The following is a 19,081-nucleotide window of genomic DNA, read 5'->3' on the forward strand; positions in this document are numbered from 1 at the left end:
GAGCTAACGTAGACACTATTCCAATGGAACAATTTGGTAGCAACCTAATTGTTCCTTTTTTAAAAAAGTAACACCTTTTCAAAACAATATACAGTATAGAAGTTTCTTGAGTGAAACATGGGCGGTGCCATCCTTGATAATTTCTGCTCCGAACCTCTGGTTTAAAAAGAACAACATGAAGTGTGGTTGAAGTAAGCAGTGTATTGTCAAAGTTAAAACTGCAAAGTCAAACAGAGGACTCTCCAAAAAAGGGATTCAGCACGACGTAGAGGAGACTCCGAGACTTTCTTTGCTGTGCGTGAACTCCTGGAAGAAAATGCAGGGATACGAAGTACATACTTTCCATAACACCAGCGGCAACATGGCTACATAAACACCCGGTCTTTGTGGTTGGCACGGGCTTGGTTCTACATCTGCTTTCATGAACATGTTTTCCTCCCATGTCGTGATGATGGCAGATGGATGCGGTATTTCCAAATTTTCTTTTTTGAGGGATTTTGATAAGTGATGCCACTCCAGCTCCACTGTTGTTTTGGACGGAGAAAGTGTAAAACGGAAGTTGCGAGCAGAAATGCGGAAGTACCACGGATACATGTCTATGAATTGGGAGCATATCGGTAAGCTTTTGGGCTACTAAGTATCGCGATCACCTTTTCGATGTATTGTCACACCCCTAGACTGTTTGGTGGAGTGTGGGGGGAGCGGTTTTCTGGTGTCAACGACGACTTTGTGGATCAAGTGGCACGTGGTGGTGTTGATATGGTATGAGCAAGTGTAAATTATGGGCAACGAACGAACACGAGAGCATTTCATTAATGCCATTTAGAATGCACAGCAATATGTCATAAGATCCAGAGGTTCTATGTTGTGCCATTCATCCATGGCAATCATCCGGGCCTAGTAGTTCAAAGTACATAATTGAATAGAACCCAGATTTTATTTCAAAATGGGTCTTTTAAACCAGGGGTTTTCAACCCAGTCCTCAAGGCACACTGTGGGTCCTGGTTTTTGTTCCAGCCGATCCAGCAGAGACAGTTGAACCAATGAGGCTTCTGCTAAAACAAGCCACACCTGACTGCAATCAACTGATTGCACTTGTAAAACACCAGATTGGGGAAAAAGTGTTGTCATCTTGTTTGGTAAGAATGAAATCCTGCACCCACAGTGTGCCTTAGTGGAATAGGTTGGGAACCCCTGTTTTAAACCACATTTAATCTTGAAGGTTCAAATCCCGATTTGGAAATCCAATCCCTCATCACCTAGATTTGCGTTTGAGGTTTTGAAATACTCAACCCAATCACAAATCTGGGTCGCTTTGATACTGAAAAACAGCATTAAATGATTCCCATCTCAAACTACGATTAGTGTTATCCAATGTTTTAATTTTGCATATACTTTACTCATAAAAAAATGAATATAACCTTTCCCTGGATAAAAAATATATATAGAGAGATATTTTTAGTAAATTCAACCTAATATTGTTTATTATATTTATTATTATTATATTTGCTTTTTGTGTTAGAACAAAAAATCCACATGTGGAAAAAATGGAAACAACAATGAAAATGCTATGACTCAAAATTGTACACAATAAAACGTAATTTTCACACTAACGTCCAGTCTGCATTAGCTTTTGCATTAATTGTATTTTCAAATTGGTGTTCTTCCCAAAGCATTGAAAGTGTCATTTGTTCCTTTTGACATTTGCTGCTGTGCTTTCTCGGTTTAAATATGGAAGTGTTTTTGGTAAGCACCATCCTCATAATGTCTCTTCCGGTGTGGTCTTGGTGGAGGGGAGGTACAGGGGGAACGTCCCCACAGCCCTGTACTGGGGGAACCTCCCCACTGCTTTTCCATTAGGGAGAAGTTAAGGTTACTGCTGTAAAGAGATTAAGTGTGAAATGCCATTGTCAGCTATCATTAACTACATACAACAGCACAGCAAATATTTTTAATGTCTATTTTATACTTCTGCATTTGGTACGTTGATTTATTAAAAAGCCTTGAGATGAACCGCACTTTTTTTCTCCTGTCTGTGATCCTGGGGTAAAGTGGTTTCAGATGTGAAATGGATTAGGAAATCTGTTTATAGATGATCAAGATTATGCTAATCCGATTAAGAAACATTTTGAAATACCGGGATTGAATATCCTGAACCATGGACCAGGAAAATGGGATTTAAAAATCTGGATCAATTTAATCTGGATTAAAATTTTGAAATACTGGACCATGATGTTGCATCATGATAATACATGCCCCTTGTTGTGAAGATCTGCTCACAATTCCTAGAAGATACCATTCCATTTCTTGTATGGGCTGCATACTCACCGGGTATGTCACCCATTGAATATGGTCACATGGCATTTTTGGATGAGATTAGAAAAATAAAACATACACAGATTTCCCCCCAGATTCTTAGTCTTGAAATACATTCGCATTGTAAGAATTTCATTGGTTGATGCCGGAAGTGGTTGTTCGCAGTTATTTTGTTAAAAAGTTGTGCTATCAAGTATTAGGCAGAGGGTGCTAATACTTTTGTCCGGCCCGTTTTGGGAGTTTTGTGTAAAATGCTAATTTATTTATTTTTTCCATTCTCTTTTGTGCTTTTTCATTGCAAGCAAAATAAATGAATAGAGTAATACCAAAACATTTGTAATTGCACTCATTTTCTGGGAGAATTTGAGCATTAGCTGGCAGAATTGCAGGGTTGCCAATACTTTTGGCCAGCAGTCTAACTCATTTAACATGGCTGCTTAACATGCTCCCTGTTAAGACCAACATGAGGTATGTTTTCATTTGAGCTGTTTATTTATTTATTTTTTTATAATACATTTGTAATTTATAGGTATATTTAGCGGTTTTTCGTGGGAATATGTGTTTGAATGATTTCCCAAAATTCTCCCCAAAATTTTTCTGCAACGCATTAAATGCTCCTAATTCACTTACTCGATTATTCAAACTAACTCGTTGATAGATTAATCAATTAATAAAATAATCGATAAAAGCCCTATTTCAAACTGCATTAAAATGCCTTAAGTCTTGACTTTTACTTGCCTTGAGTTGTAGAAAGCTTGGATTGTTGACAAAAGTGATGTATTTCTGCTTAGTGCTAGTTGCTATTTGCTTGTACTACCGGTCTAGTAATCATACAGATCATCTGTAAGGCTTTGAAAATTAAAACGATGTGAAGCCTCGAGCAACCGATACATTCCTATGCTCGATGGCCGGTGCACAGCTCGACAATATCAATATTTTTCTGGACTACTCCTGGATTTTGTATCAATTTGTAATCGTGCCATCATTACATCTGTATCTCCTGCCTTTAAGAAGGGATATCCGGTCCAATTGGGTTGTCGTCACAGCTCTCGGTAGCACTTTTTTTGCAAGACCGTGGCATTTCCAAGTCTCATTCAATCTAGATGCAGCCAGTTATGTGTCAAGATTCTCCTTCCTCACACTACGAGACGGGATCGAGGCTCCGAGTGTTATGATTTCGATCTGTGTATAAGTAAAGCCCTTTACGGTATTACTTAGTTGGTATTTTAAAATAATTTTCTCTCACAATTGATAGGCATTTAAAGACGTGCGCCTAAATTTGTTCATGTTGAGGTTTGAAATTTGTGTTATTTTAAGTTCATAATTTTGTAATGTGTTTAGTGTTGAAAATCACTGATCATTCTTTAGAGGTTGCAATGGACATTTAATACCTGAACCTTCTGGTCTGTGTTAAAAATTTGTCAACCTGTGTACCAAAAAACAGCAGTAAAAAAGTTAATGGTTACTCTTTAGTAGGTCACAGAGGTTAAATTTTGCATTTTGTTTGTGGGTTCTTGCTGTCGACTTGGACAAGCACACGACACACAACATCTAGTCTCTGTATTGCCTCTAAAACTTTGTCAGAAGCCACAAAAATCTATGTGTAAAAATGTCCCTGAGCCGATCACGTGTTCGGAAATCGGTCCCGATCATGTCATTTTCAGAAGATAAGAATTGAGTGAATAAGTTTCCAAAATATGTATTTTTAGAAATAGTTTGACATTTTTTATTTATACAAATTCAAAATATTAGGATTCGCTAGATGAGTAAATAATTCTGGACTTTCTTTGAAAAATCAACTCGCGCTGTATACTATTTTAATAGTACTAAGCATTCGCTAAAAGTATGCTTGTATTTGATTTTTGCCATTGTAAACAATGCATTCCGATTTTGTCAAGCAAGTGTTTGTATTTAATAACTAATGACTCAATGTCAAATATGCACTTTATTTGCATGATTAGGTTTCAGTAGGAAATGGAGGTTTTATGAACCTGTTTAATTTAAAGTGGCTGTGTGTGCGTTCCTTTGTACGTCCGCTTAGCACTCAATCATTTAGGGAGTAGAGCAGATGGCACCTCCTCAAACTGACTGTGGCCTGCTCAAACCAGTTCTGGCAGGCTCAAACCATCTCACGCTAGTTGTGGCTGAAATGGCCGGTCAATGACTGTTTTATTGGCTTTTGCTTAACCTCGTGATTTTATTTATTTATTTTTTTTAACTTGTGTGGAAAATAAAAGTTGGTTTAACCATGCTAATAGAATTATTGGCGGTCCAGTGTAATTTTACTTTAATTGATTTAATTAACAAAGTAATTGATTATGGAAGATTGAATTATCTTGTAAAACTACCCGAGCATACCAAGATTGAAACCTCATGAGAGAAACAAAACTCGATAAACTTCCATGGCTTGGCTGTGAGATAACAACATAATATTTTAATAATTACAAAAATAATTCAAGATTAATACTGTGGAAAGCTTTTCATATAAGCCGTTTATCAGAATTTGTATTTCTGGTTTCGTAGTTAGTGGCAAAATTTAACATACAGCCAATATTGAGGTTATGGTCAATATTCACATTTTTTAAAACATTCAGAACAATCTATTTGCATATTCTATCATACCGGCTTAGAACCAAGAGACATATTGCTTTCCAAATTGTGACTCAAGGCAACATTATCACACTCGGAGAGTATCATGACAGAAACGAAAACAAACAAAAACCATTGTAATGAACCACGCGAACTTGTAAGATTTGGTTCAGCGTCTTGTAAATTTTACTGTCCTGACTCCTGGTACTTTCAACCACCAATAAAGCACTACGTTCAAGAGGTCATTAGTTGATTTCTTAATCCAAAAGCATTTCACGGTGCTTTTTGCCATGTATTAAGCATCAACAAGTACTTACGTGACCAAAATTCTGTGTGATTAGAGCAATGCTTCTTGTTTATTTTGTCACGTTATTTTGTTTGTAAATGTTTCGCGCCCCCACAATTCTTTGCGGCCACTGTAAATAGTATTTGTCTATGAATTATTATTATTATTATTATTATAAGTACACCTCTGCATCACATGATACCCTTTCTATATTAAAGAAAAAAAGTTGTATAGATCAGTTTACAATAAATTAACTTTATTAACATTATTTTGTTTGTAACAGAAATTATGTAGAGCGCGTCAATTTGCCAGGAGTAAAAAAAAAAGTCACATCCAAACTAAAAATACAGTCAAGGTACATTTTGTGATCATTTGATCCTGAAAAATAAAAATGTAATAAAATCAATAAATAATAATAAATTCAATTTATAGAGCTGTCCCGACTAGTCGACATAGTCGACGTCATCGATGACGTAAATCCGTCGACGCGCAAAACATCCCGTCGACGGTTAATGAAGGGTTAAAAAAATATATGCGTGGAAAGTTCAGAATGTGGGACGCTCTGCATGCAAGCGGGGAAAGCGGCACAAAGACAAAAAAAGCGCACCAGAGTGTCCAAAACATTGACTTATTTCAAAGAAACAAAGGAGGGTACACTGTTTTGTCCTGTCTCTTCAATGCCAAGCTTGGCTGCACGTCGGCCGAGAATGAACACCTAAAGCGCCGTCAACCAGTTTGTAAGTCCATCTAACTAACTAACGACATGTTTTATTGAAGTTGCTAAGCCTGTCACGATATGCAATGAGTCCAATTATCGCACGGCAAATAAAAATGAGGCCGGTAATTTTCACGGCTGCCTTTTATCGCTGCGCACGTGCGTGCGTGCGTGCATACATTGGTGCGTGCGTGCTGATGGCTCCAGTTCCTTTCTCTTATCAACACGCTGTAGAATTAAAGTTCTGACATACAAAATAAGAAAACACATCCATATTAAACACGTTAGCACTGCTACACTGAGGTGAATGGGGGAAAAAGGCAACTTACTTTAGCCTGCTATAAAACATTGGCAGTTGTCTCGTGAAAGCAAACTTTCGGTTAAAAGGTGACACTTCAAACAAGAAAAATGGCTGGTTAACAACATTTGCAAACGAAAAAATGACCCCAAAAAATCTATTACTGACACTGCTTGCAATTACAAAAAGTGCTTTTTTGCTGAGTGTAAAGCTGAAGTTAGCGGTTTAGCGAACGTACTTCCGGTAAACATTTCAAAATAAAAGCATGTCATGTTCTTCATATAAATAGCGATTTCTGGAGTTAATCCCACATACTTCAAAATTCAGATTCTACACTAAAAATACCTTTAAAATGACACTCTTTATGAAAAATCTGATTGGCAATGAATAATTATAATTATAATACTATTATATATAGTACTATAATATTAATGCGAGGTGTTTTTTTAAGAATTGTTTTGAATCATGTTGGAAAGGAAGTCAGTGTTCTGAATCTGTTTACATGCCATTCTTTTGCACTAGTTAATTCTATCAGCATTTGAACTCGTTTATTTTTTGATTTATTATTGTTATTTACGTGTTTATTTGTACTTAAATAAATAATTTACCTGTTCCAATATGTTTTTTGAATTGATAAGCGTCAACAAAAAATTTCAATGCTACATTAGTAAAAAAAAATTTTTTTTAATTTTAATTATAAGATTAGTCGACTAATCGTAAAAATAGTCGGCTGACTAATCGGGAGAAAATTAGTCGTTTGGGACAGCCCTAAATTCAAATTGATTAGCCACATTAACTCAATAGGACAATATGCCAAACAATTTGACCGAGAAAAAAAAGAAAAAATAGAAGAAAAACGACAGTGTCACTGGACAGAGGGACAGTTTTTATTTTTTGCTGCAGCCACTATTGGCTCCTTTGCTTTGGTGTGGTGTTACTTTGCACTGAGCATGCTAACAGTACTCGCTGGTTTACTGATGTAACACTGACAAAGCGGGATGATTGTTGGTAATATTCGGCAGGTTTTTGCTGAAAAAGAATGAAGCAGCAGCTTATCTATGTGATTTTGGTCTAATATCTTAAAGTGACGTCCTAATCGATTCTGCTTCCTGCTGCCCGCCGCAAACATTTTTAGACAAAGTAATCAGACTGCTCTGTCCTCGTCTCCCACTGTATTAAAACTCAAAGCCAAATGCTACGTACGCGTTGTTATATTTCCTTGTCTTAGTACTTCATATCTCCAGTGCTCTTTGCTGTGTGCGCTTGTTTGGGTCAATAACAATGCGGACACTCTGAAAATGAGAGTGCCTCTGACACCCACTAAGTGGATGTGCAATTACAGTTTATTCTCGGCGCTGAAGGGAATGGTATCTTTTCTCGTATTTACTGTTTGACTGTTTTACTGTATTACTCTACCACACTTAATATAATCAATTAGGAAATAGTGTCTTTCCTAACATTTACTGTTCGACTGTATTACTCGAACACACCCAATATAAAAAAAATAGCATATTAAGAAAAACAAGCAGAATATATTTGATATTATGAACACTTGGACTGTTGATTAATGATTAGAATTTGCAGTGCCAAGACAACAGGCAGATAAGGGCAGAACAGATACAGGACACCTTCTGACCGCGGAAGCCCAACGCGTGCTTCATGCAGCTGACTGAGCAAGATTGACGCTGACAAGCATGTGATAGGCAAGACATCTACAAGCCCAAGTCAGCACCACCAAATCCCGTAATCAGCTGTTCTGGACAATCCAGAACAAATGGCGGGACATCTTATTTGCCTCAAGGAACATCTAATAGGGAGGAGCCCGCAACCAAGAAGTGAACACTCAGCACTCACTTGGCACTGATGATGGCAAAATCCTTAACTCTTGTTGCCCTGACAACAGTAACGCCCGAATTCTCCTGTCCAGCAGACAATAATCCTAAGCAATGACCAAACACACCTTCTTCCGGACCACAGCCCGCCTCACCAGAGCCTTTAAAAGACTGAATGTTTAACTAATCGTCATTTTGGGGTGGCGTGGCCCAGTGGTAGAGTAGTTGTACCCCAAACCAGAGGTTGTGGGTTCGATTCTCCGCCCCGATGAACTCGTCTAAGTGTCCTTGAGCAAGATACTGAACCCTACGTTGCTCCTGGTGCTGCGTCACCAGTAGGTAGATGGCGAGATAGTGTAAAGCGCTTTGAGCGCCTTGAAAGGTGGAAAAGCGCTATATAAGTATAACACCATTTACCATTTTTCTCAGGAATCTTTTTTGACTTGTGATACGGTGACCCTGGATCCATTTTGCCTCCTTGCCTGGGTCTCTCTGTGCTGTATGACTGTTGCCGACTTGGAATAAATTGTCAACTTTTTCGAAGCCTTTTACAGCTTTTAAAATGGAGTCCGTATAAGGGGTTAAGCCTAAGATGAACGCGCGAAGTTTGGGTTTTTGGAATTGCGCTAGCATGGTTCCGGTGGTTCGGCTGGCGTGATTCCGGCCATCTGGCGAAAAGCTCAGATTCCTTCAGCGCGTCCCATTATTTGAGAAACACTGGATCAGAGAATGCATAAATCGCAAATGAATCCTCCTTTCAAAGGGATATCCAGATTATAAGCAGGTTTTTAAGAACCTGAATGTACAGTGATTGGATTTTTGAGCTCGTTCACATTGCCTTGCATACAGGGGCAGTCCTAGCCTATATGGTGCCCTGGGCGAACAAACGCTTTGGCGCCCTCCCACTCCTTTCCCAAAAAAACTCCCCAAAAAAACCATAGCCCAAAACCAACAACGATTAACCCAAAAAATACAGTGCATGAAGTGTACAAAGCACAACCCAAAAACCAAAACACAGTATTTGTTAAGAATATTATATTTATTCACACTATTAAACAAGTTGAAAGTGCACAAAAATAAATATGTGAAGGAGAATATTCAACATCCACACTCAAATGTAAATTAAAATTTTATTGATTACATATTAAATAAATGAAGCGATATGCATGCATGCATGCACAACAATACAGTAGAGTACAGAATACCACTTACTTATGAGCTCTTGCTGAAGGGAGAATGCGACAGCAAACTCATTGTGGCTTTCCTGAGGCATGACATATGACATTGATGTGGAGGTGGATTTCCAGATCTTCTGGTACAACAGAACATTCCATTGCTGAAGATTCATTCTGGACAAGAGGTGCTCCCAAATATTTTAGAATTTACCCTAGAAAGGAATATGATCAATGATCGGCCAAAACAGCACACTCAAAAAAATGATATATTGATGTCATTCAGCTATTACGAGCTACAAACATGCAGATTTAACCATGAAATATTGCATTGCTAAATTTTTGCCTCCCCGAGCGACCGCCCCAGTGGCCCGTGCCAGGAACCGCCATTCCTTCTATAACACTGCCAATTACCCGATTTGGAAAAGTGTTTTGACTGCGTGTAAACGTAGCTACTAAAGTGTATTTTATCAATCTTCTCTTTGGAAAATTCACAGGCCTTTACCCTGTACCTTAGTAACCAAATGACTTGCATTAATTTTGTTCTCTTCTCTTTCCAGTAAATGTTATGCGATGCTCAGTATGCCACCAGGACTACAAACAAAGTGATATTATTGACAACTACTTGATTAAGGATACCTCAGACCCGACCAGCACATCCGATGAAAAAGCTGCACAGGTAAGTTAAGAGAAAGCCCAACCCAATCTTTTAAGGGCCTGTAGCGCCAAAAACCTCACATCAAACCGGGATTAATTTTCAATACTAACAAACAATCCATTTTTGTTACCTTGCCAATAGTGACACATCTACATGTCTGCGAAGTGACTGATGAGTCTGGACACCAAATTTGCTGTGCAGCTCATATGCACAAAGACATCTACGATAATGTACTACATTGTAGCAGTATTGACACACATTGTTGTCCACCTCTAAATTGACAACCTTACAAGAAATGAATCACAAAAAAAGCCCATCTGTGCCTTTTTTTTTCCTCAAACAGCAGTTTGTTCAATCTGGTGAAAGGCTGTCAAAAACTCATAAAGAATGGAGATAAGGAAGGGTCCGAAAATTGAAATGCCAAAATTCAATTTTATTTTTTTGTTTAATTCTTTGGCTGGATAATTATTGTGTACGTTGCCAAATTTGTACAAGTGTGAGCTCCCTTGTTGCCTCTTTAGTAATGGGTTTGCATATTTTAGTTAATCATATGAAACTAATTACATACATTTTTCATGCACGGAAAATGCAGCACCAAGATACTTTACATCAGAGATGTCCCGATACAGATTGTTTTTGACATCCGATCAAGCCTGTTTTGCTAGTACTGGTCCGATGCTGATTCCCTACTTACATTTTTTAGACATTTGAAAATAATACAAAACAAATAATGAATCCAGTAAATTACAAATCATGATTTGCAGCAAAGTGAGGCCTGCTGGTACCTCCTCTAGAAATGCTCCTTTACAAATATTACGAAATGTTTTTTTACTATCTTTGATCTCTAAGAGTAGTAGTCCCAGACAATAGGAGTTTGCTGTTTGCCATTTGACTAGTGGTTTGAGTTAGGTAAGCCGAAAACCGTGACGATGCTGAAAGCATACATGAATACTGGATTAGATCTTGTCACCAAATCCAGTACTGTCATACTAAAAAAATAACTGCATTGGTCACCAATCCCGATACTGAATAACAGATCAGGACAATAGTACTTTACATGATAAAGTGATTGCAGGATCTTGGCACACATCATCAAGCAGTTTCGCCCGCCCATCTTACAGCCTTTTAATTCGGGATTCAAGTGTGGTTTCTGGTTGGAATACTTAAGACAATTCAGAGAGTTGTCCTCAGGCGATTCTTTCATTGTCTTGGCTGTAGGCTTAGGATCCTTGTTGCGTTGGAATGTAGTCTACTCTATGGTCCTGAGCACTTTGAATGTTTTCATCCAGCATGTACAGTGGGGAAAATAAGTATTTAGTCAACCACCAATTGTGCAAGTCCTCCTACTTGAAAAGATTAGAGAGGTCTGTAATTGTCAACACGGGTAAACCTCAACCACGAGAGACAGGATGTGGGGAAAAAACCCCAGAAAATCACATTGTTTGATTTTTAAAGAATTTATTTCAAAATTAGAGTGGAAAATAAGTATTTGGTCACCTACAAACAAGCATGATTTCTGGCTGTCAAAGAGGTCTAACTTCTTCTACCGAGGCTCCACTCGTTACCTGTATTAATGGCACCTGTTTTAACTCATTATTGGTATAAAAGACACCTGTCTACAATCTCAGTCAGTCACACTCCAAACTCCACTATGGCTAAGAACAAAGAGCTGTCGAAGGACACCAGGGACAAAATTGTAGACCTGCACGAGGCTGGGAAGACTGAATCTGCAATAGGTAAAACACTTGGTGTAAAGAAATCAACTGTGGGAGCAATTATTAGAAAATGGAAGACATAGAAGACCACTGATAATCTCCCTCGATCTGGGGCTCCATGCAAGATCTCACCCCGTGGCTTCAAAATGATAACAAGAACGGTGAGCAAAAATCCCAGAACCACACGGGGGGGCCTAGTGAATGACCTACAGAGAGCTAGGACCACAGTAACAAAGGCTACTAACAGTAACACAATGCGCCGCCAGGGACTCAAATCCTGCACTACCAGACGTGTCCCCCTGCTGAAGCCAGTACACGTCCAGGCCCATCTGCGGTTCGCTAGAGAGCATTTGGATGATCCAGAAGAGGGCTGGGAGAATGTGTTATGGTCAGATAAAACCAAAATTGAACTTTTTGGTAGAAACACAGGTTTTCGTGTTTGGAGGAGAAAGAATACTGAATTGCATCCGAAGAACACCATACCCACTGTGAAGCATGGAGGTGGAAACATCATGCTTCGGGGCTGTTTTTTTGCAAAGGGACCAGGACGACTGATCTGTGTAAAGGAAAGAATGAATGGGGCCGTGTATCGAGAGATTTTGAGTGAAAATCGCCTTCCATCAGCAAGTGCATTGAAGATGAGACGTGGCTGGGTCTTTCAGCATGACAATGATCCCAAACACACAGCCAGGGAAACAAAAAAGTGGCTTCGTAAGAAGCATTTCAAGGTCCTGGAGTGGCCTAGCCAGTCTCCAGATCTCAACCCCATAGAAAAGATCTGCATGGAGGAATGGGCCAAAATACCAGCAACAGTGTGTGAAAAGCTTGTGAAGAGTTACAGAAATGTTTTGGCCTCCGTTATTGCCAACAAAGGGTACATAACAAAGTATTGAGATGAATTTTTGGTATTGACCAAATACTTACTGTGATTCGCAAATAAATTCTTTAAAAAACAATGTGATTTTCTGTTTTTTTTTTTTTTTCTTCAACATTGTCTCTCATGGTTGAGGTTTACCCATGTTGACAATTACAGGCCTCTCTAATATTTTCAAGTGGGGGAACTTGCACAATTAGTGGTTGACTAAATACTTATTTGCCCCACTGTACATTGCTGCATGTTATGTTCACTCATTCCTGAATAGACTTCCAGTCCCTCTTGTATCATAAGTGTCTTTCTTCGCACATAACCCCAAACATCCTAAATTGAGACAATTACGGTATGTTTTGTTAAGTGTGTCATAATGATCCATTATGACACACGTATGAATGTGGAGCAAATTGGTGCCCATACTAAATAATGTTAGTTGTTGTTTTAAAGACCAGCTATATCTGGGGAACTCTCTTTGACCGTTTTTTTTTCACCAACTGTTTACATCGCCCACTACAGGAGCCAAGAAGTGCCGAGTAGGACAAATTATTAGACAAAACTAAGATGTCATTTGGATATACAGTCCGTATAAGGCGAATGGGCTGAGAGGGGACAGCTCACTGTTTTTTTACAGGTTGCATTTGTCTTTACAACTCTGCAGAAAAACCCATTGAATATCTTACATTGTTAAGTCATTGCTTGTTCCTTGAAGTCTGTTTTTTAGCGTATAAATTAATCGATCGAGGAACAATTTCACAAAACCTACCGCTGAAAAGCATTCACTAGGGCTGCAATGATACAAAAAGTCACGATATGATTTGTATCACGGTTCTTTATGCACGATTCCATACACAAAACAATTGTTTAAATGTGAAAAATATTTTTACTTAAATGACATTAATACTAACATTTTATGGGGAAAAATTCACCTGAGAACTTAAGACTAATATGCAAAATAAATAAATACAAATATAACAAGCCCCCCACTCCAAAAAAAATAAAAAATAAAATAAAAATAAATAAATAAATAAATAAAGATTTTATAGGTCCCATAATGCTTTGAGGTCTCTTCAGTAGAGGAAACTATATATATTATTTGCTGTATGAATGCAGCTTTCTCACGCTGTTTATCTGACCTGACTTTTTTCAAGGTGTGCACAAGTTGTGAAGACAATGCTGGAACCATAGGCTTTTGCACGGAGTGTGGAGAATGGCTGTGTAAAACCTGTGTAGAAGCCCACCAGAGGGTCAAAATAACCAAAGACCATAAGATTCGCACCAGAGAAGATCCTGACACAGATTCTGGTAAGATTGCCTGGTAACATGTTTGTTTATTTTTTAAACCTAAGTAACATTGCCAAAGACAGTGTTATCTTTTTTATACACTGTTATACAGTCTTGTTTTTGTCAACGATGATATTTAAAATATTTCTTTGACGAACAATTTTTTTCATGACAATGACGAGACTATAACAAGCTAAAAATGTGTCTTGGGAGACATAATGAGACGAATGCATGTTTTCGTCCGAGAACGAGACAAACATGCGCCATAGTTTTCGTCATATGTTCGCAATTTGTAACATTTTTATGTGTAGTAAGCCTGCTTTGTAAAAGTGTCTGGTTGTGGCACGAGTAACGTGCTGCCCCCTAACTCACCACTGTCCTCTCCAGGCTGGCTTGTTTTGAAACACACACTGTAAAATTTGTTTTCTTATCTTGGAAAGAGATAATATTCAATGTTGCTTTATTTAAGCTTTGAAGGTCTGTGCTGAGTGATCAACAAGTTCAACAACACACCAAATGTAATTCTAAGCCTTAGCGTAGCATTCACGTTATCATTAGGCTAATGCTAATGCAAATGTCCTCTTAAACTCGGACAACTTATTTTACATACGGTTCGTGCCATCCATGTGGGTATAATAATTGAAAATAATGTACTGTTTTCCTGCTAAGTGTACATTATCACCAAGTTGGCGTTGTCCTTGTAGACGCTACAATATGTGCTTGTCTGTCAATGTTCATTCGAAATTGTTGGAACCCTTTATTTATTTATGGACTAAAACTTTTGAATTTTACAGAAAAAAAAAACATTAAAAACTAGATGAAACTAGTCTTGAGTTTTTGTCAATAAAATGTAGATGAAGACACATTTTGTAATGCATAAAATACGACAACAACTAATAAGTATTATCGTCCAAAAGACTAAGATGAAAATTAAAAGGGCTGCCAAAAACAATGCTGTTATGAAAAGCTTTGGACTTTCTTAGTGCCCAAATGTTTGAATGCATCTAGGCCTTCCATTTCAAACTATATGGTAAGTACGATAAATGTAACGAATGTAATCAAATGCAAAATAAAAACAAATGAGCAAGTGCTTGAAGTAATGAAGAGATTAATCAAAAATTAACTGGTATATAACTTAACTGGTATGTACGTAGGTCCTCTAGGGGCACACTGACGTATGGATGGCGTCATCTCACTGCCAAATAATACCACTAACCACAAAAGCAAATGTATAGTATTTATTTTATACATGTGAAAATTTCCTTTTATTTGACTTCATTCATAAATTCATGTGATTATGGACATACATAAGGACATACTCTGAAATTTCATTGGACCGCCTTTCAGAGTATGTCCTTTTTTATTGCGTTTTGACTTTTTTTGAGGGGGCCGGACAATGTATCTTAAAGCAGTTTTGCTGGAACTGTAGCTCGCGAATAGGAATAAACTCTCCACCTTCCCGCAGAAATTAGTCACGGCCTAGAATAACATCTACTTTTTGTCATTCAAGAATGTGAATTTCATTGATGTCATTATCCTTAATTACATCTCTATCCTTAATGACATCCTTAATATCAGTAATCTTGATGACATCCTTACCCTTTTGATCTCTAATTGACCTCATTAACATTAATGACATCAATAACATTAATGACATCATTAATGTTAATAACATCATTCACCTTTGACCTTGCTGAAGGCAGTTGGGTAACAAAGTGGTGATAGAGAGGGACGGCGATGATTGGTGATGGGGTTAAAGGTCAGGTGTGGTGTGTTTTTTTGATATTTTGATGAAGAACATCTGCAGCGGATGTCCGCATTATGGGAGGGGGTTAATATGGGGACAAAAGCCGCCTTTATGAAATGCAAATCACGTGACCGGGAAAAGGGTGGAACGTATGCACAGCAGTTTTCTGTAAGGCAAGCAACTAAATTCTTTACGCCAACCCTTTGTTTTATTAAAAAGTATATTTTTTCACATTTGCTCATCTTTGATGCAGATATACACAGTAATCTGAGATGACAAAATTACAAGATAACTAGATCCTTTTACATGCCGCAGAATTAAGTTTGCTGGGAAAATAAGTGACAAAGACTGTAAATGGTTGTGCGATAAAGGTATAAACCACAGCAAATTGACATGTATAGATTTTTTTTTTAATCCAGTATTTATATTCTGTATGCTTAATGCGGCGCATTTTAGAACCAGGAAGTGGCAACCTTTAGCTTGCTTTTCTCTGTGCTCAGCAATCCTGAAATTAGGGGGTTGGGGGGTGAAGAGGGCAGGCACATGCATAATTGTGTATGGTGTGACGTCACACCGTGCACAATTTCAAATCCTATCATCTGTCGAAGGATTTAACGATTTGATTGCAATCAAATAAAAGACTACTGCGGTAATGCACTTCGACCAGGGCACACTCGGAATCTTATGCATGAAACAGTTCAAAATATTGGAAAATGAGTGAACCCCTCTTTAAAGAAAGTATTTGGCGGGTCGGAAGATGAATGAATAAAGGAATAATAAACATCCGCATTGAAAAACAATAGGATAACTTTCTATGAGAAACCTGAAAACAACACATCCCCATGGTAACGTTACACCCATGGTGGTGAAATCATAAATAGTCATTTACTCCAGGAGGAAAACATCTGCTTCCGGTTCCCAAACAATGACCCACAATTCGCAAGGGGAAGGGATGGGGCCCGTTGATATTTTTAAAACTTCCGCGTCGAAAACAATGGTCACACAGCAATCCTGACATCCTCTTTACCCAAGGAAACACTATTAGAAAGAACATTGCCACTGTTGTAAAATCATATATTCATTTCCTCTCTTCCCCTGGGGGGAGAAACACACTTTGAAAAGAGACCAGAAATAAGCAAGGTCAAAAAGTCACTCCGGACATCCTCTCACCCCCTCGCGGAAAACACTTAAAAAAAAAAAAAAAAAAAAAACATTCCCACAGTCATAAACTCATTTCCGTTCCTATTTTATTATAGGTCAATTTCCTTTCAAGAATAATACCCTTTGTATTGGTATAAACATTTTGTAAATAGCGCATTACTGTTCCTACTTCCTTTCATGCTTATTTACGGTCATTAGGCATTTTCTGGTTAGCCATAAAATCCTTTGAAGTGGCCAGTTATATGACATTTTGCAATATTGTGACATTTATGTATGCACCGGTCATTGAACGTCAAAGCAATAAAGTCATAAATCTTTTTCCACATTCCTAAGTGTGTAAAAGCACACTGTAGAAAACAAAACCTTCAAGATGTGCTAAGATTTTAATTAAGCACAACTTAAATGTTCACGTTTTTGTCAGGAATATTCTAAATAAAAAAAGTTACAGCGGTAACTTGATTAAATGAGTTGAGCTAAAAAGAATTATCAGGCTTTGGCGTAAAACAATTTCTGAGAAAGCAGAACTTGAAAAAGGTCAACTTGAAATGTTGGCTTAGTCAGCCAGATTGTATAGCTCTCTTCAAGATGCGCTGTCATATAAGCCAGGTTCAAATCCAACTGTTTACCTTTATACTGTTTTGTAATCAAGTTCTGCGTAACTGAAGTTCTTGCAAGTTTTCCATTAAAACTAAAATATGTTGACTTAATGTTTAAATTTTGGATTTTTTACAATTAACATTACAATTGCGTTACAATTTGGTACATGAAAATGGAGAGCAGAGTGGAAGGGGGAGGAGGAAAGGCGGTGGTGATGATGATTGGCTAGGTGGCTTGGAGCGTAACATTCGGGTTCTTGTTAGCATTACCATTTAGTGTAGCGAAATTCATCATAAACTCTCGGGCAACTTTTTTATATTTATTTGTTTACTTTTTTGTACTTACAGTTTGTGGCATCCAGGTGGTTACAATTACCGTATTGGACCGAATATAAGACGGTGTTTTTTTGCATTGAAATAAGATTGAAAAAGAGGGGGGTAGTCTTATATTCGCGGTCTAGACATTATACCCATTCACGACGCTAGATGGCGCCAGATATCATTGAAGCGATGTTCTGTCATGACAGATCTCAGCTATTAGTTTAACCAGTTTGCATTATTTTATTGCAATGTTTTTCCTTATTCAGATTTGTTTCAAGACTACAGTTACAGTTAAACTTCACTTTTATGGTTAATGCAGTTATTGCAATTTTGTTGTTTATTTTTTTGTTGTTTATTACAATAGATTGGTTTATTTACATTTCAAAAACCAGAAGCCATGCATTTACAAATGTGATTGCACTTTAGTTTACAGATTTAATTGTTCAGATATTAAGATTTGAATGAGGCAAAAATAACTTGCTTTTTCTCTCAAATATATTGTTATAATTTGTTTCAGATGTACTGTAATTATTTTCTGTATAAAAATTAATTTGGTGTTCAAAAAGTCTTTTTTCAAACTTGAGTCTTGAAAAAGAGGGGGTCGTCTTATAATCAGGGCCGTCTTATATTCAGGCCAATACGGTAATTGAAAATATTGTACTGTTTTCCTGCTGAGTGTGCATTATCATTACCAAGTTGGTATTGTCTTTGGAGACACTACAATATAATATTTTTTTTCTTATCAAAAATAGTCACTTTCCCTATACTTTTCTTGATTGACGTATTCATGAACCTTGTTTGATGTGTTTTAATCAAAACCAGAGCAAAGACAGGATAGACATGCGATTCAGAGCCTTACCTGAATATTGAAAAATATATCTATAGATTTATTAGGGATGTTACGATACACACAGCTCACGGTTCAGTACATACCTCGGGACGGAGATCATGGTTTGGTGCGGGTGCAGTACAACTAGAAAAACAAAAAGGCTTTTTTTCTCAAAGCATTTTAAAGTTTGTAAATCATCACAATCTTATATAGGTGACATTTTTTTAAAAAAATGAATGAAAAAAATCAGTTCATTTCAATCAGTTAACGTAAACATATTTAATGTGAAAGATGTTATAGAATGTATAATGTGTAGAACATGGAAAAATAGCGTCAGTTACTTTGCTGAGTACCTAATTACTCTCCCAATGAGGTAACTGACTAACTAATTCAATTACTTTTTGGGAGAAGTAATTTGTAACTAAATACTTTTTTTGAAGTAAGATTAACAACACTGACATTAAGGGACATTAGAATGCTCACGATAACGATGATCTTACTATACGGCGATGCAACAATTATTGATACATGACTTAGGAAGTCATTCTAGGATATTCTACAAAACCACTATTAAAGAGAAAAACAAGCTATTTTCATCCTTCAACTGTGAATTGGAACAAGTTTATCACTAGTAGACCTCCAATCCATTTAAATTGGGAGCGTTGCAGCGAATGAACATCTGTTCATCCCTCTC

At 37.4% G+C, this 19,081-nt stretch overlaps 1 protein-coding gene across 3 annotated transcripts in view; it reads left to right on the forward strand.

The window, feature by feature from the left end:
• The window catches only part of trim33 (tripartite motif containing 33), an 88,420-nt gene that overhangs the window by 28,728 nt on the left and 40,611 nt on the right, over positions 1-19,081 (forward strand). For all 3 annotated transcript variants that reach the window (XM_057855591.1, XM_057855600.1, XM_057855609.1), the window contains exons 2-3: positions 9,769-9,887; positions 13,601-13,754. In XM_057855591.1, coding sequence (XP_057711574.1) covers positions 9,769-9,887; positions 13,601-13,754 — 273 coding nt within the window. The remainder of the gene's footprint in view (positions 1-9,768; positions 9,888-13,600; positions 13,755-19,081) is intronic.

Source organism: Corythoichthys intestinalis, chromosome 2 (genome assembly GCF_030265065.1).
Source record: "Corythoichthys intestinalis isolate RoL2023-P3 chromosome 2, ASM3026506v1, whole genome shotgun sequence".
Taxonomy (NCBI): domain Eukaryota; kingdom Metazoa; phylum Chordata; class Actinopteri; order Syngnathiformes; family Syngnathidae; genus Corythoichthys; species Corythoichthys intestinalis.